Source organism: Salmo salar, chromosome ssa11 (genome assembly GCF_905237065.1).
Source record: "Salmo salar chromosome ssa11, Ssal_v3.1, whole genome shotgun sequence".
Taxonomy (NCBI): Eukaryota; Metazoa; Chordata; class Actinopteri; order Salmoniformes; family Salmonidae; genus Salmo; species Salmo salar.
In genome coordinates this window covers 76,513,646-76,539,568 of record NC_059452.1, presented here as the reverse complement: position 1 = coordinate 76,539,568, position 25,923 = coordinate 76,513,646, and the positions used below count along the sequence as shown (strand labels likewise).

The 25,923-nt window shown below is 45.1% G+C and overlaps 1 protein-coding gene across 5 annotated transcripts; it reads left to right on the top strand.

The window, feature by feature from the left end:
* Positions 1-422: 422 nt before the first annotated feature.
* LOC106563144 (cytospin-A) lies at positions 423-25,604 on the top strand. 5 transcript variants are annotated; one of them, XM_045689936.1, is made up of 15 exons: positions 423-604; positions 6,663-6,855; positions 6,978-7,140; positions 7,255-8,957; positions 9,113-9,320; positions 11,057-11,130; positions 11,342-11,511; positions 11,594-11,879; positions 17,621-17,699; positions 20,815-20,904; positions 21,068-21,185; positions 21,857-21,959; positions 23,616-23,732; positions 23,975-24,034; positions 24,730-25,604. In XM_045689936.1, exons 2-15 carry the CDS (start codon positions 6,700-6,702, stop codon positions 24,817-24,819), a joined length of 3,417 nt encoding a protein of 1,138 aa, XP_045545892.1. In that variant the 5' UTR covers positions 423-604; positions 6,663-6,699; the 3' UTR covers positions 24,820-25,604. The 5 variants fall into 5 exon arrangements, 3 of the variants coding, with proteins under 3 accessions (XP_045545892.1, XP_045545891.1, XP_045545893.1); XM_045689935.1 differs by having other exon boundaries at positions 20,812-20,904; XR_006757637.1 differs by lacking the exons at positions 21,857-21,959; positions 23,616-23,732; positions 23,975-24,034; positions 24,730-25,604 and having other exon boundaries at positions 17,623-17,699; positions 20,812-20,904.
* Positions 25,605-25,923: the final 319 nt, after the last annotated feature.

The following is a 25,923-nucleotide window of genomic DNA, read 5'->3' as shown; positions in this document are numbered from 1 at the left end:
CAGTGTCACCACATCACAGATTCACTACATGTCAGTATTTTATAAAATGATAAATGTTTCTCAACATCAGCAGCAGAGAAAGCCTGTATTTAGATAATATATGGCTCTGGCTGGCACCCACTTTGTATAATTTCAGCGACCAACCAAAAAGGACAGGGAGGAATCTGTCAGGCGACATCTCACAATTAGAAGCCGTAATCAGTCTACTACGGTGCTCTAGGGACCAGGGTTTATTCATTACGGTCCCTAGGAAGAGTAACGTTAGCTGCTGCTTCTGCAAAAGCGAATGGGGATCCAAATAAACAAAACAGTGTACAGTTTTAAGAACCAAACGGAAGCAAACAGAGCTAATGGAAGGAAGCGAGGCGGGACCTACCTTCATTTGTCCAATAGAAACTCTCGTTTGCGTCTTCAGTTTGAAGTAAACGCCTTCGTTTGACAACACAATCCGCGTAATGATTACCTCGGTGCTGTGTCGGCGTCCTGTCAAAGAGAAGAGAAAGAGGCTAGGGTGGGACGCCGGGGATGGAGTGCATGAAATTACCAATATTTGGACATTGTAACTTCAAACCGATTATCGCTGGTGTGAACGAACGAATTCCAGGTAAAATGGGTTGGACGTTTTTTAATTTTTTATTCTAATGTAGCTAGGTTATTAGCTAGCTAGTTAACTTAATCGAGCCAGCAGCGTCTCTGATAATTAGCTAGCTACAATGTAACAGTATCGAAACGATACACCACAAGTATCTAGCTAACTAACGTTAATTAACTAACTAACCTAATAGAAAACAAATTACCTTTTGTCTTTGCTCTCTTTGATTTCGTCAACTAGCTAACGTTAGCTAAGTCAGCTAGTTAACTAACGTTGCTTGAGGAGCTAACGTTAGCTGTCATAATTTCCAGTTGGGACGCTTAACAAATTACTCAGTGTTTTATAGCTATAACGTCGTTGGCTCTGTCAGCTCCAGTAGTTTCGAATGGCATAACGTTATAATGACAGATGTTTTTTTGTTTTCTTTATTCAGTTGTATTTTATGACAACTTCATCTCAGTTTTACCCAATATATCTTGTCCGTGAGTGCACTGCCAGTGACTTGTGTGTTGCGGTCCATTATACGCCAACCAACCTTCGTTTTTGCCTTAAGTAACGTAACCATATGTCTAATGTAACCATACTAAACATAATATATCATACTCATTTGTGACCGACCGCCTCGATTCGGTGTTATTTTGCAAAATTTGACTTTATTTTTTTATCTATTTTTTACATTGGATAAAAGTAGACTCCGAACTAGAAGATGCTGAATCATACACAGCAGTTGAGGAACAATGGGGAAAATAATTTTGCTTTGAAAGTTGATAAACTTGTAACCCCACTTTTGATGAAATGGCCCAGCACACCTACTGGAGAGCTCTTCTTTGTCCACACCCATTCAGCATAATTCACACCCTCTTAAACCTTAGTCCCACCTATCTCTTTAAGGATACACATGAGGCCATGTGCTAAACAGAGTGAGTAGTTTAGTAAACAACCAAATATTTCAAGACTAAAAGTAGTAGCCTAGAATAAGGATAAAGTAAAAAATACACGTTATCTAGTCCTTGGCCTATATCCTAATCTGATGTTGGTGCAGGTCATGTTGTTCTTCACATTACTGTTACTGTAAACACACACTATATCAAATAAGATGTTTATTTGTCACATGCACAGGAAACAGAAGGTGTAAACAGTACAGTGAAATGGTTACTTGCATATTTCCATAGTAACAATATCAAAAACAGAAAGTGTCCAGATAAATATTTTAATTATTAGATGCATACCTGACACACTTATCTAAATTAATAGGTCATGTGGACGAAATGCTATAACCATCTAGCTAAGTGGACGGGTCACTATTGTCTAGACATGTACACATGTTCATGAAATACAATAGATAGCTGTAATCACCCCCAGACACACCTGGCTAATTTGATGGGTCATGTAATCATCTGACAAAGTGGAGTCTTTTGTTTAGACATGTAGCTAGCTAGCTAAGCAATGAACTGGTGTCATCCAAACTCCTCCTACTATCAATACAAACATTGTCATAGCTGTAGTATGAATCTGCAGGTAGCTAAAGAGCTAACCAACTAGGTTCATTGTCAGCTAGCTAACATTAGGCTGTAACTAGCAATACAAATTAATTTCTGACTCAAATAATATCACTGCACAGATCATGCACGTAATGTTTGCTAACAAGCTAACATTCGCTAACTAGCGAACAGTATGCATTAAACTTGAAAAGAAAATGACTTTTTGACAAAATTAGAAATGTATATTATCTGAAAATGTAGCTAGACTCCTACCCGAATACATGGATGGCAGACTGGAACCATTTGTTTTGTTTGTAGCTACATGTTTGGCCAGTGTTGTCAAGTCACTCCGGTTCACACTGACCGTGGTGTGTGCAGAAAGTTTTTCCAACTGATCTGTCGATAGTGCCTGCTAAATTCAGGGCATCAATGTTGTTGAGAAAGGTAGCAAAACTTTTTTTGTAGTTCTCAATGGCTAACGTTGTATATTTCAAAAACAGTGCAGTAGATAGGACTATTAACACATACTGAGCAGCTCTCGCTATAGACAGAAGCATCCTACATGGTAGACCAATCCAAACTCATCTCCCGGCAGGTCCAGCCCATCCATTATCTCAGCCAATCATGGCTAGCGGGAAAGTTCCTGTCTTTTTCCATGGCTAAACCAACTAGGCTCATAATTGAACAACTTTATTTGTATTTATGGATGGAGTACAAGTTTGTTATTAAAGCACATGCAAGTTCACATGTTCAAGAAGGCATTTCTGCCAAAAACAAATGCTATTTGATTAAAAAAATACATGTTTACACGCAAATGCCTCTCCTGTGAAGTAATGACGTGCGCCATATGCCTAGTTTCCTGAAACGTGTCACATATTTACATTTACAATGTTACGTCTAGTCTGAGTCCAGGCTGGCCAGGCAGCACTCTTATAGGGCATGGTTTTAGGAGCAAGATGAGGAATTTGAGGCTAGTCTCTCTATTGCCTATCTAATGTATGATTTTATTCTCTCTCAGTTTATACATTGAAAGAGTGCAGCTTAAATATATTGTGGAGGAGCAAATGTAGGCCTATTCTCTATATAAGCATGGACAGTGAATCATGTTCTGGGTTTTGTGACAGCATTCCTTATGCATTCCTCTTCTGTGATGCTCAACTCGGGTGTTCTTGATATGATAGGGTACCTGTCAGGAGCCGTCTGGTGCTGTAAATAATGGTGCAGATGGCCTCTTAGAAGACGGCAGTGTTTTGAAAACATGGCACATATTGATTTGAGGTTCATTTGTGGGATTCAGCAGTGTTACCAGCAGTTGTTACTGTCCTGTGTGAGAGTCCCGAGTCGTACTCAAACAATGCTCACTTTAGTCTAACTGGTAGTCATCAACCAACATGATTGTACCATTCAGCTGATCTCCAATTTCCTTCCTGCTCCACAGATCAACAATTTCCCCCCATACAACCCTTTGTCCTCTACACCTCTATATCTACTCTCTAGTTATCAGCATTGTTTCCTGGTGATTGTGTCGAAAGTCTGTCCGTTCTCCAGCCTCAGCAGCACCAATCTCTATAGGCCTAGTACAAACCATACTATGCATAGTCCTTGCTCACTTCCTCCAGTATCTATCTGGTCTGATTTAGTATTGTCTTTAATTAGGTCAATAGGAAATTACAGTAGTCACTTTAACCATACCTACATGTACAAATGACCTCGACTAACCTGTACTCCCGAACATTGACTCGGTACCAGTACTGTATATAGCCTCATTGTTATGTCATTTTATTGTTACTTTATTTTTTACTTTAGTTTATTTTGTAAATATTTCCTTATTTCTTGGAACTGCATTGCTTGTAAGTAAGCATTTCACGGTAAGGTCTACACCTGTTGTATTCGGCGCATGTGACAAATACAATTTGAGTTGAGTAAGCCATGCTCAGTGGGGTTCCAAAGACTCAAGACTAAGCTCAGCTGACTTTTACCCAGTCAGTGGCTGGCTCACTCAAGGTTAGACTCTATCATTAGACTGGCTCGCCCTTGGCCTGTCCACTGATTGCATTAGCATCAAATTAGATTTTAATCATAGGCAACTGATTTGAGTTGTAGGCTAAGAGTGCATTATGAAAGCTTTAAATTATAGGCTATTTCAGATCGGTCACATTTTTATGTTTCTCCTTTAAATAGCTTCGCCCATTTTTTATTTTTTTTTAACATGTGGACTTGAAACAACAGAAATACATCTGCTGACTGACTGCCCTACCATTTGAAATTCCGTGTGTGTGTGTGTGTGTGTGTGTGTGTGTGAGAGAGACTAAATGAGGGAGTATATCCTATTCTCACACACCGCTGAGTTAAGAGTTGGTGGAAAACCTCTAGCTGCTAGTGGCTATTACCATGTCGTCCCATCCCCCTCTCCTCTTGAAGTCCAGAATTCCAGCTAGGTTATGTTAGGATTTCGTAGTCTGCTATTGTCCGGTCCATGTTCAGGGAAGAATGTCTACCCTGACCCCCTGGTACTAATATCATAAAGCTCACCATGGCCAGACTATGTTTATTTACTGTATTTTAGGCTAGGCCTATGTATTTGTTATTCATTTTATTTATTTTTTAAATGGCAAAATTCTTCTGGTAGTGGTTGTAAATAATTGAGCATAATGCTTCACTCTACAGAAGGATCTAGATTAGGTCATTTGTTCACCACTGCCACTCATTCTGTGTCTGACTGGTGTTGTTGGGTAAGTAAGCCTTTCTAGAAACTGTCTGACTCAGGGTGGTGTTGACATCTACTAGCCTCTTGTTTCAACATGATGCGCTATAAGGATTTTCCCTGTTACTGGATGCCCCATCACAGCCAGTGATCCATGTTGGTGGGCTGCTGTCTCAGGTGTGTCTCCAGACGTCCTTGTTTTGTCTGTCCGGTGTGTCTCCAGACGTCCGGTGTGTCTCCAGACGTCCTTGTTTTGTCTGTCCGGTGTGTCTCCAGACGTCCTTGTTTTGTCTGTCCGGTGTGTCTCCAGACGTCCTTGTTTTGTCTGTCCGGTGTGTCTCCAGACGTCCTTGTTTTGTCTGTCCGGTGTGTCTCCAGACGTTCTTGTTTTGTCTGTCCGGTGTGTCTCCAGACGTCCGGTGTGTCTCCAGACGTCCGGTGTGTCTCCAGACGTCCGGTGTGTCTCCAGACGTCCGGTGTGTCTCCAGACGTCCGGTGTGTCTCCAGACGTCCTTGTTTTGTCTGTCCGGTGTGTCTCCAGACGTCCGGTGTGTCTCCAGACGTCCGGTGTGTCTCCAGACGTCCGTGTTGTCTCCAGACGTCCGGTGTGTCTCCAGACGTCCTTGTTCGGTGTCTCCAGACGTCCTTGTTTTGTCTGTCCGGTGTGTCTCCAGACGTCCGGTGTGTCTCCAGACGTCCTTGTTTTGTCTGTCCGGTGTGTCTCCAGACGTCCTTGTTTTGTCTGTCCGGTGTGTCTCCAGACGTCCGGTGTGTCTCCAGACGTCCTTGTTTTGTCTGTCCGGTGTGTCTCCAGACGTCCGGTGTGTCTCCAGACGTCCTTGTTTTGTCTGCAGTACAAACGGGTCAAGTTCAAAGACAAGGGGGCTGGGGAGAGGAAATGTTTAGTAGTGTTCATAATGGTCAAGATTTATCTTGTTATATAAATCGACTGACCTGTGAATGGGGGACTTAGACTTCATCAGGCAGGCAGTATGTGATTCATTCTAGGTGATGGTGAGTAGCCTGTTCAATTTGAATAATCAGTCTTCAAGAAGAAGAGGGTCGCCATCTCAGACGTAGGTCAACATGTAGTAGAATACTTGCAAAGGCCAGCTACTGTACTGAAAGTGAAATGTTATGACTAAAGTGAGTGATTTTTCTCATTGTCTGGGCACCGTTATAGGCCTGCACACACAAGCTCCTCATGCCTTTTTAAGGCAAGGCCCAGTCGGCCTGCCCAGACCACAGTTACTGCTGCCGCAGTTCAACCGCCTCATGATGATGTGATGAGAGAGGCAGCTAGCTACACGCTTGAGACGTCCAATCACACGCTTTGCTTTGTGTGCTTTCAAACCTGCATCCAATGACCGTTCTCACCATGTGGTCTGTGTTTGTGTCTGAGAAGGAGGTAGTGCTGGCTGGCGTTTGAACATAAATAGACCGCAGCACGGGAGAATTGTAGTCATTTATTCTCTACTCCAGATTAGACAGCAACTCCTTAGCTAATACCTAGCCTCTAGATCACAGACCATGACTTCTCCCAAGAAAACTACTACCACAGGCATCAGGTAATTTACTGGATTTTTAAAAGGCAATCTAGGCTAATTGAGTGTTCTTGCAATAGATTTAAAACTAAGGATTTACAAACTAGTATTTAGAGGGGCTGCATCCTGTAACACTTGTAGTTTTTAGGCTAAGCGTTTGTCAGTCTTGTTCTTTAGTATTTATATTAGCTGTAAGAGGTTGTTGACTGAGGTTAATTATGGTGCAAAAATATGACATCGTTTTTCCTCTGAGAAACAAGAAACCCTCTGATACATGCATGTTACCACATCGTCCTGTTATTAACTCATCCTGCATGCTTGTGTGTTTTTGTTCCACACAGACTGCGCTGTAAATGTCCGAGAAACCGAGAGCCAAGTATGAGGAAAGCAACCAGGCCAGTGGCAGGCGTCTCCAAAGCCACAGTCACCAAGGCCCAGACCGTTGAGAAAGTCAAGCCTGAGGGCGCCACCACCACCATGGGCACAGCCGGCAAGAATACAGCCAAGACCTCTGCCACCGCGCCACTATCTAAGGTACAAATGCAGAAGGCAAAAGTGAGCACTGGCTTCATACTGCAACGACAACCATGGAAGCCCCTTTTATCTTTATAGGTCCAATAGCTGGTATGATAACTGTCATGTTTCTCTTTGGCCAGGCGAAGAGCAATGATGACCTGCCATCAGTAACAACAGTAGGCAGTGGAGCCTCTGCTGGGAGCAGCACTATTCCCAAGACGAAGAAGACTAGCTCTGCCCACTCTTCAAACTCCTCCACTACAGGTACCAGCAACCCAGAGGGCAAGACAAAGACCAACTCAGGTACATCATCAACACATAGAGCTACTTAGACTATGCTCTGTTTGTGATTAGCTCTGACCCATATAAAAATGCCAACTACTTGACCTTCAAAATGTACTGTATTGTACTCCTCAGGCAAGCGTGGGACCTCCTCCATGGTGAAGGAGCTTGGTTCATCCCGGGAGGGCCTGCGGGAACGCTCCAGAACTTGCACCACCAGCAGGAAGCTCTCCGGACCCTCCGATGCCTTGTCACCGCCCAAGAGAGTCCGCTGCCGGACTGTGACTGAGTCTGAGTCCCGAATGAGCAAGTCCAAGTCGAACGGGCAGCTCAGCAACAAGACGGTCCTGGAGTGCAGGGTGAAGGACCTGCTGGGCCTGGCCAAGAGCAAAGACGTGGAGATCCTCCACCTGCGCACAGAGCTCCGGGGCATCCGTGTCCAGCTAGGCCTGCCCGAGGAGGAGGAAGAGGGTGGGGGGAGCAGAGCCAGAGAAGAAGGCGAGGGAGAGGAGACTGCTGAGGCTAAGCCTCCACAGGACCAGGAGAAGGAAGCCCCTACTCCGCTCATCTCTGCAGATGTGGAATCCACTCTGCTCTTGCTACAGGACCAGAACCAGGGGATCCGCGGAGAGCTGAACATGCTGAAGAGTGAGAACCGCATGCTGAAGGACCGGCTCAACGCCCTGGGTTTCTCCCTGGAGCAGAGGCTGGACAGCCCTCTAAAGACCCTGCAAGCCCACTGCTTTAACTCAGAACTTCCCCCAGCCCGCGATGGCAGTGATGGAGATGGAGGGTGCCCACGGGCCTCTTTTTTACAGGAGGTCTCCCCACACTGCTCTGCCCGCGGCTCTACTGAAGACCTTCTTGACCCCCGGCGAGCCATTTCCCCTGAGGCGGCTGACAGCGAATGCAGCGAAGCCTACCAGCCAATCACCTCCAGCGATGATGCCCTGGATGCCCCCTCAGGTTCTGCCTCTGCCTGTGGCTCCTCCTCCGAGTCAGAGGGCGGGCCACCGAGTCACGGCGAGTGCTCCCGTAGAGGAAGCAGTGGCAACACCAGCGAGGTGTCGGTGGCCTGTCTAACGGAGCGTATTCATCAGATGGAGGAGAACCAGCACTGCACCTCTGAGGAGCTCCAGGCCACACTACAGGAGTTGGCTGACCTGCAGCAGATCACCCAGGAACTAAGCACAGAGAACGAGCGACTGGGTGAGGAGCGGACCATCCTGGTGGATTCCCTGTGCCAGCAGGGCGACCGGCTGGAGCTTTACTGCCGGCAGATGGACTACTTCCGGGGCCTGCTGGACGAGCACCGTGTGGCGTACGCCCCGGCCGACGAGGAGGACACTAAGAGCGGCCGCTACCTGGAACTGGAGCGCCGCTACGTGGACCTGACACAGGGTGCCCACTTCGAGAGGGAGCAGCTTCTGGGGGTGCAGCAGCACCTGAGCGGGGCGCTGAAAATGGCCGAGCAGGACAACGCCGAGGCCCAGGGCCTCATCTCAGCGCTGAAGGAGCGGGTGCACATGGCAGAGCGGCAGGCTGACATGGAGCGCAGGGAAAGAGCGATGGCGGCCGCAGAGCTGGAGGCCATGAGGGAGGCGGCTGGGGGGGAGCAGGCGGAGCTGGCTCGGTGCAGATTCCAGCTGGAGCAGGAGAGGCAGAGGGTGGCTGAGCTCTACTCCATCCACAACGCCGGGGACAAGACGGACATCCGCCACCTGCTAGAGAGCGAGAGGAGGGACAAGGAGAGGGCAGAGGCCGAGTCTGTTCAGCTGCAGGAGGACCTGGACCACACCCACAACGAGGCCGCCAAGCTACAGGACGACATCCGCAAGGTCACACATTCTCATAGTTAAAATGCTTTCCATTCAGATTCTCCATCAGTCCGGGATATTTTTTGAGTGTTAGTATTTCTCCCAGTTCATATCTTTGTATGTTTATGACACGTGTGCTCACACATACATCTATGTGTCTCCCATTCTCCCGTCAGCTGGAGGAGGACTTCCGTGCGTTCCGTGGCGAGGTGCAGAAGCAGTTGGCTGAGCAGAAGCGGGCCCTGGCCCAGCAGTGTTCTGAGCTGGAGGAGAGGGACACAGAGGTCTCGGACATGAAGGAGACCATCTTTGAGCTGGAGGACGAGGTGGAGCAACACCGAGCCCTCAAACTCCACGACAACCTCATGATCACAGACCTGGAGAGTGAGTGGTGGATGGATGCTAGGTTACATCCCCAAATGGCACCCTACCCTATTCCGTTTGTAGTGCACTACTTTTGACCAAGGCCAACAGGGTTCTGGTCAAAATTTGTGAACAATTTAGGGAATAGGGTGCTATTTGGGATGTGGTAGCTCTCAGGTAAATGGACTAGGGGGAAACCTGATGTGTGACCACAAGGTGGGGACGTGGGACCATTATAACACAGCCAAGTAAGCCAGTTTATCCCATCTCCATTCATTTAACCTCTCTAGGATAGGTGGCACCAAATCGTCCCACCTACGTAACAGCCAGTGTAATCCCGTGGCGCGTTATTCAAAAACCTTAGAAATGCAAAAACTTCCATTTTTCAAACATATGACTATTTTACAGCATTTTAAAGACAAGACTCTCATTAATCTAACCACACTGTCCGATTTCAAAAAGGCTTTACAACGAAAGCAAAACATTAGATTATGTCAGCAGAGTACCCAGCCAGAAATAATCAGACACCCATTTTTCAAGCTAGCATATAATGTCACATAAACCCAAACCACAGCTAAATGCAGCACTAACCTTTGATCTTCATCAGATGACAACCCTAGGACATTATGTTATACAATACATGCATGTTTTGTTCAATCAAGTTCATATTTATATCAAAAACCAGCTTTTTCCATTAGCATGTGACTAGCATGTGACTAGCATTCCCACCGAACACTGCCAGTGAATTTACTAAATTACTCACGATAAACGTTCACAAAAAGTATAACAATTATTTTAAGAATTATAGATACAGAACTCCTCTATGCACTCGATATGTCCGATTTTTAAAATAGCTTTTCGGTGAAAGCACATTTTGCAATATTCTCAGTAGATAGCCCGGCATCACAGGGCTAGCTATTTAGACACCCAGCAAGTTTAGCACTCAGAAAAGTCGCATTTACTATAAGAAAAATGTTATTACCTTTGCTGTCTTCGTCAGAATGCACTCCCAGGACTTCTACTTCAATAACAAATGTTGGTTTGGTTCAAAATAATCCATAGTTATATCCAAACAGCGGCGTTTTGTTCGTGCGTTCAAGACACTATCCGAAAGGGTAAATAAGGGTGACGAGCATGGCGCAATTCGTGACAAAAAAATTCTAAATATTCCATTACCGTACTTCGAAGCATGTGAACCGCTGTTTAAAATCCATTTTTATGCCATTTTTCTCGTAAAAAGGCGATAATATTCCGACCGGGAATCTGCATTTAGGTAAACAGAGGAAAGAAAATAAAGCATTTGGTCGACTTGGGCACGCGCCTAAGCCCACAGTACTCTGAGCGGCCACTTGCCAAACGAGATAATGTGTTTCAGCCAGAGCCTGCCTCGATATCCTTCAGCTTTTTCCCGGGCTCTGAGAGCCTATGGGAGCCGTAGGAAGTGTCACGTTATTGCAAAGATCCTAAATCTTCAATAAAAAGAGCCCAGATGAAACACAACTTGTCAGACAGGCCACTTCCTGCATGGAATCTTCTCAGGTTTTGGCCTGCCATATGAGTTCTGTTATACTCACAGACACCATTCAAACAGTTTTAGAAACTTTAGGGTGTTTTCTATCCAAAGCCAATTATTATATGCATATTCTAGTTACTGGGCAGGAGTAGTAACCAGATTAAATCGGTTTTAAATAAGTTTTTTTATCCAGCCGTGTCAATACTGCCCCCTAGCCCTAACAGGTTAATCATTTTTCTTTCAGACTCCGTAAAAAAACTACAGGACCAAAAACATGACATGGAGCGTGAGATCAAGATTCTGCATCGAAAGCTACGGGTAATTTGGGGAAGCGGGAGTTAAATGTTGCTCTGGTATGGAACATAACATGAAGATATTTAACACAGTTGTAATAAACATGGGTGTGAAGGCCCTTAGTGTTAGCCCATGGCTGCATCACTACTCCCTATATAGTGCACTACTTTTGACCAGGGCCCATAGTGACCCATGTGATGTGTGTCCATTTCTGTGTTCACACCTCCCCTTGCAGGAGGAGTCTATAGAGTGGCGTCAGTTCCAGGCCGACCTTCAGACGGCGGTGGTCATCGCCAACGACATCAAGTCCGAGGCTCAGGAGGAGATCGGGGACCTGCGGCGCCGCCTACTGGACACACAGGAGAAGAACGAGAAGATGAGCAAAGAGCTGGAGGAGCTCAAGAAGTATGTGGTCTTTGTTGTTGCGTGTGTGTGTTCCAATCTCCCTGTGTCAAAGATATTGACCATCTGTTATCTGTCTCTGTAGGCAGGATGAAGAGAGGGGCAGAGTGTATAACTACATGAATGCTGTTGAGAGGGACCTAGCTGCCCTGAGGCAGGGCATGGGTCTCAGCCGACTCTCCTCTACCTCCTCTGAGCCCTCTCCAACCGTTAAGACCCTCATCAAAAACTTTGACAACGCCTCCACTGCAGGCCCTGTCCCAACCTCCCCCACAGCAGCCGTGCCAGCAGTTACCACGATGGTTGCCCGTACACCCCTCAGCCCCAGTCCTCTGAAAACCCCACCTGCTGCTGCTATCTCTCCCATACAGGTAAGAAAAACACCCGATGGTAGACCAGTAGCCCATAAACAGCATTCTGAACCAGGTCACCAGGCAGCACAGGTCACCTCTGAGAAGGAGGAAGCTGTAGGTCTCTAACCCCATCCTGATTGGTTTGTTAGATGTCAGCCCCTCTATCGTTCCTTTCATGTGGTTCCCCTGCCTCAGCCCTGTCTTTGTAGAACTACTGAGAATTCCAGACCTATGCAAGACCTGATGGGACTTCCTGAAGGTTTCTACCCTAATAGTCAAGATGTCCTCTTCAAGTTAACTTGGGATTTATGCTCTGAATAGGTGACACATGACCTTTATGTGACAAAACAGGTTGTTTGTGTGTCAAGTCGGGTTGGATGGAGAATGAGGAAGGGTGATTCTTGAACATTAACATTTTAACTTCTAATGGGTTCAGTTTAATGTCTTGGCCAACCTTTGGTTAGAACAGGCCCAGAGGCATTTTAACCATCACAAGACCAGTCAGTGAATTAAGGCAGGCTTTCAGTGCTACCACTGCAGCATGTTGTTTGAGTTAAGCTCCTGTGTTGGTTGCCAGTGCCAGCTATGTTAGCCTTGCTCATTCTAAGGCCCTGAGTGTCAAGTCCAGTCTAAGTCTGACTTTATGGGGAATAGAGCATCTGAAAGCTCTAGATATCATTGGCACCATAGATCTGTCTCCACAGAAATAGAGCCGCGTGTCTTGAGTTAGGCATACTCCTTTTACAGGCTAAGTTTGTTGCACAGCGAGAGACAGCTCCTCATAGCTGGTTGATGAATGGAATTAAAGAAGTGTTCCTATAAGCCCATGTTGCGCAACATTTCTATAGGCTATGCATTTGCGTGAGAACAGTTTTGATGGCCTCTATTAAAAAGAGGATTCCATCAGCTTAGGCTAGGCCTACTATATTTGTTTCTCAACTTTCCTAATATTAAGCACATTGCTTTGCTTTATGACAGGGTAACCTACCTGGCTGGCATGAAAATGAACAAAATATATATATATATATATATATTTTATATATATATATATATATATATATATATATATATATATCACACATACACTACGTGGACATAGATTTATGAATTAACAGGTGTATAAAATCGAGCATACAGCCATGCAATCTCAATAGACAAACATTGGCAGTAGAATGGCCCGTATTGAAGGGCTCAGTGACATTCAACGTGGCACCATCATAGATTGCCACCTTTCCAACAAGTCAGTTGGTCCAATTTCTGCCCTGCTAGAGCTGCCCCTGTCAACTGCAAGTGCTGATATTATGAAGTGGAAACGTCTAGGAGCAATAACGGCTCAGCCACGAAGTGGTAGGCTACACCAGCTCACAGAACGGGACTGCTGAAGCGTGTAGCGCATAACAACTGTCTGTCTTCGGTTGCAACACTCACCACCAAGATCCAAACTGCCTCTGGATGCAATGTCAGTGCAAGAACTGTTTGTCGGGAGTTTCATGAAATGGCCGAGCAGCCGCACACAAGCCTAAAATCACCATGCGCAATGCAAAGTGTCGGCTGGAGTGGTGTAAAGCTTGCCACCATTGGACTTTGGAGCTGTGGAAATGTGTTCTCTGGAGTGATGAATCATACTTCACCATCTGTCAGTCCGATGGCTGAATCTAGATTTGGTGGATGCCAGGAGAACGCTACCTGCCTGAATGCATAGTGCCGACTGTAAAGTTTGGTGCAGGAGGAATAATGGTCTGGGGCTGTTTTTCATGGTTTGGGCTAGGCTCCTTAGTTCCAGTGAAGGGAAATCTTAACGCTGCAGCATACACTGACATTCTAGACGATTCTTTGCCTCCAACTTTGTGGCAACAGTTTTGGAAAGGCCCTTTCCTGTTTCAGCATAACAATGGCCCAGTGCACAAAGCAAGGTTCATACAGAAATGGTTTGTCGATCGGTCTGGAAGAACTTGACTGGCCTGCAAAGAGCCCTGACCTCAACCCCAGGAAAAGTAGCTGCTGCTTTTACAACAGGCAACGGGGATCGTAATAAAATACCAAATACCCATCGAGCACCTTTGGAATGAATTGGAAAGCCGACTGTGAATGAGCCAGGCCTAATTGACCAACATCAGTGCCCGACCTCACTAATGCTTTTGTGGCTGAATGGAAGCAAGTCCCTGCAGCAATGTTCCAACATCTAGTGGAAAGCCTTCCCAAAAGAGTGGAGGCTGTTATAGCAGCAAAGGGGGGACCAACTCCATATTCATGCCCATGATTTTGGAATGAGATGTTTGACGAGCAGGTGTCCACATACCTTTGGCCATGTAGTGTATGTAAAGACAAGATTAAATTGAGAATTGTCTGATGGGTGAGAATATAATCACTTGTGAATAATGCCCAGAGTGTACAATCAGGCAAGAAACAGCGCATGCATTTTTTTGCGACCTTTTTTTAATCCTAGTTTCATGCATCATGTGGCATATATGTTTTGCTAAGGTTTGTATCGCAACTGAAGTGGCCAAATAACTCCAAACATTGCCTATAGGCCTAGGACCCCTGAAACATGGTTGGAGAGCCCATTGACTAAAGAGCCTAGTTAAGTGTTTATTTTTGTGGGCCGTTCTAAAATATTCTAAATGAGAGACTGATGAAGTGTGTGCAGCCTGCGCAAGAAACAGAGCAGAGTGCTTGCTTTGAGAGTAGTCTCATGTAACCTTAGAATGTGTTAGAGATCAAAACATATAGCCTAACGTTTGTATCACAACTGAAGTTGCATGAATAACTCAATGAATCATATAGGAGGACATGTTTCTTTTGTTAACCACTCAACACAGAATACCCGCATATGCGCACTTCCTCGGAAATCGTTTGGGGAGAAATATCCTTTCTATTTTATTCAGCTATGTTCAATTGTATTATTACTATAAAATAATGCACAGGAATTATAAGCAAATCTTACCTGCTTAAGTGAACTAGTGTAGCCCACTGACATATGGCATAGCCAGGTTAAGACCTAACATAAGGACGACTCTGAATATGCTATTCTGTTCTTTCTGAAATAGAAACATCAATGTTTCTTTAGACCTGCCTAAAATAATGGATTTATTTTGATTGTGTAGGCTATATTATACTGAACAAAAATATAAATGCAACATGAAACAATTTCAACAATCTTACTGAGTTACAGTTCATATAATGTAATGTAATGTAAATGTAATATAAGGAAATCAGTCAATTGAAATAAATTCATTAGGCATTAATCTATGGATTTCACATGACAGGCCCACTCACTGGGGAGCCAGGCCCAGCCAATCAGAATGAGTTTTTCCCCACAAAAGGGCTTTGTTACAGACAGAAATACTCCTCAGTTTCATCAGGCTCCCGAGTGGCGCAGCGGTCTAAGGCACTGCATCTGCAGTCCCAGGCTCCATCATATCCGGCCATGATTGGGAGTCCCGTAGGGCGGTGCACAATTGGCCCAGCATCGTCTGGGTTTGTCCGGGGTAGGCTGTCATTGTAAATAAGAATTTGTTCTTAACTGACTTGCCTAGTTAAATAAAGGTTACACATCAGCTGTCCTGTGGTATCGTCTAAGACCAGCCACCTGGTGAAGAAGCCGGATGTGGAGTTCCTGGGCTGGCGTGGTTACACATGGTCTGCCGATTGGAAGTACTGCCAAATTCTCTAAAACGACATTGAAGGCGGCTTATGGTAGAGAAATTAACATTAAATTCTCTGGCAGTCAGCATGCCAATTGCACGCTCCCTAAAAACTTCAGACATCTGTGGCATTGTGTTGTGTGACACAATGGGGTTTGTTAATTTATTGTCCCCTGCACAAGGTGCACCTGTGTAAGGATCATGCTGTTTAATGAGCTTCTTGATATGATTCTTGGCATAGGAGAAATGTTCACTAACAGGGATGTAAACACATTTGTGGGATCTTTTATTTCAGCTCATGAAACATGGGACCAACACTTGCTACGTTTATATTTTTGTTCAGTATAAATAGATTTATTATACTTTTTAAAAATGTAGATGTTCCAAAGGTCCACAGCAGTGGCTTGTCGGCTATGTGTGGTAGCCGGAGATGCTAAACATGTTTATGTTAATTGGCAGTCAATTACCCGGAAGTTATTTGCATGACAATCACCGGCTGTCATGACCCCCTCAGCCCTAGGAACAGTTGCTCTTTCCATGACATAGACTGACCAGGTGAAAGCTATGATCCCTTATTGATGTCACTTGTTAAGTCCACTTCAGTCAGTGTAGATGAAGGGGAGGAGACAGTTAAAGAAGGATTTTTATGCCTTGATGTATATGTGTGCCATTCAGATGGTGAATGGGCAAGACAAAAGATTTGTACCTTTTTGGATGGGGTATGGAAGTAGGTGACAGGCGCACCAGCTTGAGTGTGTCAAGAACTGCAACGCTGCTGAGTTTTACACGCTCAACAGTTTCCCGTGTGTATCAAGAATGATCCACCACCCAAAGGACATCCAGCCAACTTGACACCATTGTGGCAACATGGGCCAGCATCTTTGTGGAATGCTTTCGACACCTTGTAGAGTCCATGCCTTGATGAATTGAGGCTGTTCTGAGGGCAAAAGGGGGTGAAGCTCAATGTTAGGAAGGTGTTCCTAATGTTTTGTACACTCTGTGTATATTACACAGATATCCAAACTGCACGTTTGTGGAGTTCTTAGTAACTCATAGGAAAAATCTTAATAGACTCATGTCCCTCAGAATTATTTTCAGAAGTTATGTTAAAAATAATGAATGTTGATGTATTTAAGGTCAAACTTGGTAGTTATTAGGCTGATGTCTCCTTTTCTATATTTGTGTCGTGTTTCATCGTTGGTTTGATTATTTGTGCCAAGTCAGTAATTGCAGGCCTCCTGGAATAGAACGAGCAGTGTAGTGAGTCAGAGAGGACAAAGCAGTGCAGGGGGGTCAAACATCTGGCCCGCGGGTAGTTTTGGGTAATAAACCCTATAGTTTCTTGACTGTCCAGCTCGCTAATAATCACTGAAGTGAAAGCTAGACAGAGGGCATCGGAAATTCCAAAAACGATGGATAGAGGACTTTTTTTTTTTGTGTGCAAATTTTGACGGTGAGGAAATCTAACCTATTTTCAGTCCTGCCATCCGGACCTCGTTGAAGACCCAATGCGGCCCCCGGGGCAAAATGAGTTTAATGCCCCTGAAATAGAGGAAACGGGCTCAAGACACTGAAAGTGTAAACTCTGTGACCCACATCCTCTTCCACTACACCATGAGTTATCCTAGCCTAGTCCCATCTGTTTAGCCTTTGTCTTGCCAACTCCGTCTCTGTCATTGCAAAGCCAACAATGTTTGGCGTGACGAGGAGTTGGCATGACAGCACAAACAACATGGATGGCACTCAGGCTAGCGTTATTGCTCTGTGGCTCAAACTCAGCACCAACATCATTACATAATGATGGTACTCTTCACCTTAATTAACAAACCCCAAAGTTTACTGATCAATTAATTTATAATTAGTAGGTTTTGTTGACTTTTATTTAATTTTTTTTACACTTTGGTGTGGTTTTCATATAAGCCCGTGGGCTTTCAACAACTGCACTCTTTTTAAAAATTGTATTTTAATAATATTTTTTTTTAATCACTTTGGTGCGACTAAAATATTAGGAAGTTCATTACTTTGAGTAGTTTAGCTCTGCTGTCCTCATTAATGAAGTATATTGCTGTAAATGCTAGTGTGTGTGTGTCTAATTCTCCTCTGTTGCTGTGTTAGAGGCACACTGTGTCGACCCCCAAACCCCTGTCCTCCATGGTGGATAAAAGGTCCAGCTACACAGACCTCAATATGCCAGGTGGGTACAACAGTCTTCATTCATATTAACTATATTCTGTTGGACAACCGTTATGACTCCAATTAGTCGACTGGTCGATTGTTTGGTCAGTAGGCTGTTGGTCGAGCAAGATTTATTTTTTTGTCGAGCAGTAGCAAATATATAGTACCCGTCAAAAGTTTGTTCACCTACTAATTTCAAGGGTTTTTCTTTATTTTTACTATTTTCTACATTGTAGAGTAACAGTGAAGACATCAAAACTATGAAATAACACTCATGGAATCATGTGGTAACCAAAAAAGTGTTAAACAAATCAAAATATGTTTGCGATTCTTCAAAGTAGCCACCCTTTGCCTTTTCCAACAGTCTTGAAGAAGTTCCTACATAGGCTGAGCACTTGTTGGCTGCTTTTCCTTCACTCTGCGGTCCAACTCATTCCAAACCATCTCAATTGGGATGAGGTTGGGTGATTGTGGAGGCCAGGTCATCTGATGCAGCAGTACCTCACTCTCCTTGGTCAAATACCCCTTACACAGCCTGGAGGTGTGTTGGGTCATTGTCCTGTTGAAAAACAAATGATAGTCCCACTCAGCGCAAACCAGATGGGATGGCGTATCACTGCAGAATGCTTTGGTAGCAATGCTGGTTAAGTGTGCCTTGAATTCTAAATAAGTCAGACAGTGTCACCAGCAACGCAGCCCCACATCACACCCCCTCCTCCATGCTTCACAGTGGGAACCACACATGCGGAGATCGTCTGTTCACCTACTCATCGTCTCACAAAGACACGGCGGTTGGAACCAAAAATCTCAAATTTACCCTCATCAGACCAAAGGACAGATTTCCACCGGTCTAATGTCCATTGCTTGTGTTTCTTGGCCCAAGCAAGTCTCTTCTTATTATTGGTGTCCTTTAGTAGTGGTTTCTTTACAGTAATTCGACCATGAAGGCCTGATTCACTCTCTCGTCTCAACAGTTGATGTTGAGATGTGTCTGTTACTTGAACTCTGTGAAGCATTTATTTGGGCTGCAATCTGAGGCTGGTAACTCTAATAAACGTATCCTCTGCAGCAGAGGTAACTCTGGGTCTTCCTTTCCTGTGGCGGTCCTCATGAGAGCCAGTTTCATCCTAGCGCTTGATGGTTTTTGCGACTGCACTTGAAGAAACTTTCAAAGTTCTTGAAATGTTCCGTATTGACTGGCCTTCAGGTCTTAAAGTAATGATGGACTGTCGTTTCTCTTTGCTTATTTGAGCTGTTCTTGCCATAATATGGACTTGGTCTTTTACCAAATAGGGCTATATTCTGTATACCACCCCTACCTTGTCACAACAAAACTGATTGGCTCAAACGCATTAAGAAGGAAAGAAATTACACAAATTAACTTTTAACAAGGCGCACCTGTTAATTGAAATGCATTCTAGGTGATTACCTCATGAATCTGGTTGAGAGAATTCCAAGAGTGTGCAAAGCTGTCTACATGATTCCATGTGTGTTATTTCATAGTTTTGATGTCTTCACTATTATTCTACAATGTAGAAAATAGTCAAAATAAAGAAAAACCCTTGAATGAATAGGTGTGTCAACTTTTGAAAATGTCTACCTGAATAGCCTACAGCACAAATAGCCTACAGCTGTGTCTGTCCCAAGCTCACTGGTGCAGGAAACTCTGAGGGCACATAATATTTTATACTATGTTGCAAGATTGCTGGAATCAGCTTCAGGGCCTGACCCAAGTTAATAGTTGATACAATGTTTTAAGTTGGTTGCAGACAGGCCATGCATAGCCAATGTGATTTGTAGGATGTTTATTTTTATCAGGATATTTTCTACCTGTGGCTGCAATGTTTTTATTTGTTGGCTTTATGTAGGCATGTTTTACATAGTTGGCAATAAAAGTTACTTTTTAGGTTTATCATTTTAATATAGATTTGGATAGAATTCTAATCAACCACATGACAATGATATTGCAATTTGAAGAGTTATTATAAATGGAACTGTTCCATGAAAATGTTCATATGAAAACCATAACTGGCACAGAGATCAGAAGAAATGGTAAGATAAATTGGCATTCCATATGAGAAAGGTTGCCGACTCCTCTAGCCTATTTCCGGCAACTTCAGGAGAGTAACGGCAGAATCTCCGAAAGCCAGCATGTGCGTTTTTAATTGTTTCTTCTGGTTATCTTGATCTCTGGCTCTCTTGAATCATTTGTGTTCTATTTCATCAAACAGTGTGCTTAAAGCATCAGACAAGCTCAATGCATATAGTTGATTTCATTAAAACACAGGGTATTTTTAATAAAAGATTCTAATTGTAATATTTTGACTAATTCGATTGGTCGAAAGAACATACGACTACGATTTCGGGCAATCACATGACATTAGTCATTTTAGTAGATGCTCTTCTCCACTTAGTCAGGGCATTCAACTAGTTTAGTAGGTTTCCTCACTGCGCCATGACATCTCAGACGAAGAACCCCGCAAGACAAGACTGCCGTCTAGGAGGTCCATGTATCGCTTGGACAGTGGTGGTTGTAACGGTAGGGCAGTGTGTAGCAGAATGGTAGGGGATTGGATAACTCCAACCCACCAGGACTGTGAGATTGACCTCAATCATGAGTGCCAGGTGTAATAATGGAAGAAGCCCCCCCCATCAGACCCAGACCCTTTAATTTTAAAATGAGGTTCATATAGCAGGCAGCCCTCAGTGGGGAGGCCACAGGCCCAGACAACAGGGCTTGGTGAAAATGGCATCCTATTCCCTGTATAGTGCACCACTTTAATGACCAGAGCCCTATAGGCCCTGGTCAAAAGTAGTGCATTTAATAGGGTGCCATTTGTGCTGCGGACCAGGAGAAATGGGAGTGTGCCACGGTGGATTTAGCCCCCCGTTCACACGCTAATTTAGAGCCACCGTTGCTAGCTCAGCTCACACTGTTTTTCCACGAAGCCTGGCACAAAAGCAGCCCACTGCTTTTGTATTTCGGGAAAAAGTCTGCTTGCATTAACAGGTATTAATGAAGGTTTTAACTTGGGCTCTGTCGTTAGCTTATTTTACTGGTAGGGCTCTTAGTTCCCCTATGGGTTCATTTAGAGTAATAGGGACTGGTGTGTGTTCTCCATCCCCAACAGCAGATCACCTGTTCCGGGCCTCCTCTGGGACCCGCACCCCCTCTGCCCTTCAGAGGGTCCCCAACATGGACTCCTCCTCCAAGTCCCTCTCAGGTGTGTGTTTACGCCACCATATGTACCTGTGTCAGGCTGTAACATAAATCTGTGCCTGTGTGCTCCAAGTGACCTGATTGCGGCTTGATAGTTAAAGTAATGTGATTGTGGTACTGATGACACTGTGGTAAGCTACTACTAAAACAGTGACCTGTGTCCCCAGTGTCTCGCAGGAGCAGTGAGGAGCTGAAGAGAGACATGTCTTCCTTAGAGAACACCTCCTCCCCCGCAGCCTCCTCCCCCACCGCCTCAGTCCCTCCCTCCACAAGGGGGCGCTTACGGTATGCACCCTCTCTCTCCATCTGTGTGCGTCAGTATCTGTGTGGCGTGCGCGGCACTATCTGTTTGTGCGTCTGTGTCCCATGTCCCCATGGCTGAACAAATAAGTAGATGAGCAAAGTGACAGACTGATTGTCCAGTCTAACAGAGGGACGCAGGGGGCGAACTGGAAATGCCAGGTCATTTGGGAGGCGTTGACTGGAAATCTAATTGACTGTAACCTGATAACCATATATTGACCGCTGACAACACACACTGCTCTGAATGGCTGAGGGGCTCGACTGAAAGGACACATTTCGTTCCTGAGCTCCATCTCTGTATTCCCCTCGCACTCTCTCTTGTCCCTCTCTCTGAGTCATTCAATCTCATGGAAGGATTCTATTGTTCACCATCTTGACATGCTAGTTGGTGAATGCAGGGGTCTGGGAGAGTATAGTTACATAGGCTGAAAGACTGATAACACGTTGCATTTTTTAGTTTTTCAATGTCCCCCCGACGTGTTGTAGATCATCTTCTGAAAGAGACACGACGAGACTGTTTCCTGGACACACAAAATTAGGCTCAATGGAGAATCTCCATAGAAAATGTATTTTAGTCTGTCTGTAAAACGCCCCTTTGTGTAGGATCCTTCTTTCTGTCAGTGTGCTCTTTCATTCCTTCTGTGTGTCCATAGGGAGGGGAGAAAAGACGCCCTGTCTGCACTGGCCAGGGAGTACGGGGGATCCAAGAGGAACGCCCTGCTCAAGTGGTGCCAGAAGAAGACTGAAGGATACCAGGTACCAGGACAATGCTTTGGTTTCTCAACCGGTTTAGATGCAGGAAAGAATATAAGATCATTACCGTTACTCTGTTTTGATCAATAGGGCCATTGCCTTATGCGCTTTCTCCAATAGCTGCAAACACAGGCGGTAAACGCTGTGTTTCCTTCCTGTTCGTTTCCAATCAGAGCCCCTTCCTACTCCTTCCAGGCTTTTAAGATGTTTACCCACCAGGAAGCATTAAGGACTGCCCTGTGTAGTTACCATGGTAGCAGTTAGGCTTTACCCTCTCCAGGAAGTGTGCCAGACTTCACCGACGTCCCGGCCCTTCCTCTGCCCTCTCCCGTTCGCTGAATCTCTGCACGGCATGGGCTGGGGCACGTTGGCACAAATGGGCATTTTGTGCTACAACAGAGACTATAAACCTCTCTTTTTTTAGGGGGGGGGGGGGCCCTATGGAGTTGCCCACGAGTTCTTAGCTGTTCAGTCTGGGAAATGGAACGACAAGGCCTTTGCTACAATGCTAAATAGCCTCTTTAGTTTGTTTTCTATTGGTCCCCTGGATCCCTTCTAAATCGTACATTTTCTCTCCACAAACAGTCTTCTCTCTTGTTCTCTTTTTTTATATACGGTATATAGGCCTATGTGGCATTGTTTTCATGAGGCCCATAGTTAATGTGCTCATTACCTGTGCTCTGTTGCTGCTCGGAGTGCTTTGTGCCAGTTGACTCACTCACTGCCATGCTCACTGTAAACACACTGCTACCAGCCAAGCCTGTCCTACCGTAGCTCAGCCCTGTTTTTCCACAGATTATACTTTAATGATCTCTGCTGGGATCCTCCTGTCGCTTGAACTCTGATGCATCGTTGATTCATATCCTCCTCTGGTAACGCACGGGGATGCATAGAGAATGCATTCCTTAAACATGCCTAATTTTTATGTTCCTTGTTTCTAAGTATGTCAGCGTTTTTAACAGTCCTTTCTCAATAGTAGTCCGGTTTTTGTGTGGGGAAGGTTTCCGAGGAAAAGACGAGTTGGCAAAGCTATGCAACCAGTGTGACTCACCATAGTTAGTGACTAGAGTGCCTTTGTCTGCAGCATGTGTAGTCCTGGTTAACACCAGTGAGACGGGTGTTGTGATCCCGGAGAGCCAGTGAATTGGGGTCCCACAGAGAGCAGTGACACCTCTTGGCAGAGTAAGCAGGCACCCCCTTCCTCTTCCATGCTCCACACTGCGGTGTCCCTTGTGTAATGGTGCCCTGGTATCTGTGCCATTTTCTTCTCCCCATGTCCCTTGACACGCAACATCTCTGATGACTGACACAGGTTCCCTGTGACCCTTAGAAGACATGTGAGGGCTGCCTTGCTGTAGGCAAGGCCTGCGTCCCAAATGGCACCCTATTCCCTATATCGTGCACTACTTTTGACCAGGGCTCATTGGGCAAGCAGAAGGGGGTGGCGAAGGTTGAAGTCAAACTCTCTCGCTCGAGTGCAAGGCAGTGTGAAGTGTAACTAGTGTGCTAAAACATGTTCCTTCTTCCACTTCCCTTGAAAGACCACAGCTTGCGTAATCTACGGTTGTTGCTGGTGGTTTGGGATGACATGGTCAAACATAAGGATAGCCTATGGCTGGGGTTTTGTTGATCCCTTACTGTTATGCTCCTTCTCTGCAGAACATCGACATCACCAACTTCAGCAGTAGCTGGAATGACGGGCTGGCCTTCTGTGCTGTTCTCCACACCTACCTGCCTGCCCACATCCCCTACCTGGAGCTCTCCAGCCAGGACAAGGTGAGAGAGGCTCCCACTGTCAACTAAGGCAGTCATGGTGGAGTCCCTGGACACAGATTAAGTCTAATCGTGGACTTAGAAGCATTTTCATTGGAGATTCTCCATTGAGCTTGCTTTATAGTCCATAGCTAGGCTTAAGCTGTGTCCAGGAAGCCGCCCCTACAAGTGTTTGGAAATTTGTGTCATGTACGCACTTTGTTGTTCGTTCATCAAAAACGTTTATTTTCTCCTTTTTCTTTCAGAAGCAGAATTTCACACTGGCTTTCCAGGCCGCGGAAAGTGTCGGGATCAAGTCCACGTTGGTAGGTGTCCGAGCTAAAAGGAACCCAAGACGGCTCCACCATTTGAACGAAAGGATATTTGACTACCACTAAAAGCATAGCAGGAAATGAGTGAGATGCTTTATTTGAGGAGGGTGAGGGAGACATTCCATGTAACTCCCTCCCCTTTGTAAGGCTTGACTGGGCAACAGAAAGATGGGGCTGATATATAGTTGCACCTACAGCAGCAATGCACACCAACGTCACATAGTTTGGCCGGCTGTAGCCTGTGAGGCCTTAAAAGAAGTGTTCATGTCAATAGCGAGCAGCTCCAGTTTATTTAGGAGCGGTGTCACACCAAGGCCAGTTGACTTCATCTTAACAAGAGACAGGCTGGGTTGCCTCTGTGGGTGATCCTCTGTTTTCCCCAATACACACGCCAGAGAGACGACAGAGGGAGGAGATTTGCTATTAAAACAACAGAGACATGCTCTCTGTGTTGACAATTATATGACCATTTAGATATTAAGTAGAGGCAGGAACACCTCTCAATCTTTCTCTGGTGGAAAGTTTTGTGACTTCTTACTCTTAGGCCAAACGAGGGGTGCTTGCTTATTCCTCACCATCTCTTACTCAGAGAATATTCTGCACGTACAATTTGCAGCGAAAGAAACTATGCAGTGTGTTACGCATTTGTATTGCAACCCATATTATCTCTCTCTGACTCACTCTCTCAGGACATTGGAGAGATGGTGTACACAGAGAGGCCTGACTGGCAGAGTGTGATGACCTACGTCACGGCCATCTACAAGTACTTTGAGACGTGACCCATCTTCAAGCCTGAACACCTCGCTGCCCCGCACACCCCAGACTACATTTCCAGCCAAGGCTGTCATCGCAACACTGGACAACCTTAGAGCAACATCAGCTAATGCTACCTGCAAGGACTTCTGGGACCCTGAGTTCTACATTTTAAGCGCTATCGCTTCACTCCATCCAATATTTTCCATGTGTACACTGCAATGTTCTACAAACTCTTGGCTTGGGACGCTCATGTGGCTTCTCAGTTAGACTGAAACCCTCGAAGACTATGCTATGGATAGACCGAGGCCCTGGGTATTGGACAATGTGTTGACCATCTGTCGCTCAACTTTCCTTGGATCAGTGACTTCCTGTATACTCAAGTCTTTTGACCTCTTGACCCCAGCCCTATGTGAACTCTGCGCTGTCAGCAGTAGCCTATAATAACGCCATGATTACCTCCAACACTACACTGCAAGTTAGGTAGTACATGTTTAGCGAGCTGAAAAATAATGTGGGTATGGATTTGGAATACTGCAGAGAACAGGACTGCGTTTTAAAAATTGCTTTGCCCAGTTTGTCCGAGCAATGACTTTAATGGTAAGTGTGCCTTACCTGATAGAGGGTCCAGCTTAACTGCAACGGTAGGTGTTGTGTACTGTTTTAGCCCGATGCTTTGCTGTGATGTACATTATCTCTTTGGAATATATATAAGTTTGGCAGATGAAGATATCTTGAACTTCACAATAGTCAGTGCCATGTTAGTCTCTTGTTTGTCATAATTGGCCAATACAATAAGCATTGACCATTAGTAACAGAAGTCAATCGCATTGAAGTCTTTTACACAATTTTACATTTTTTTTATTTTTCTCAGTCTAGCAGTCTGTTGTGTCCAAACTCTGCGAAACTGATGGTTGGCCATCATGGCCAGTCTCTGGGTGTATAGTGAGGTCAGTTGCCCTGTAGCACACCAATCCATAAATCGGCTGAACAACACAGGGAGCTAACCTGATAAGCTAACAGTTTTGTCATTACGGTAAAGGCACCGCTTACTGTTCCACAAATCCTCACTGGTTTCAAAGCACAACAACGGGAGGGGAGGCTCTTTACGCAAATGGAATGTGTTTAAA

Coding starts and splice junctions, on each gene's coding strand:
- LOC106563144 (XM_045689935.1), top strand. CDS start 6,700: ATGAGGAAAGCAACCAGGCCAGTGGCAGGCGTCTCCAAAGCCACAGTC. Junction 21,186..21,856: donor TCCACAAGGGGGCGCTTACG/GTATGCACCCTC, acceptor GTGTGTCCATAG/GGAGGGGAGAAAAGACGCCC. Junction 24,035..24,729: donor TCGGGATCAAGTCCACGTTG/GTAGGTGTCCGA, acceptor TCACTCTCTCAG/GACATTGGAGAGATGGTGTA.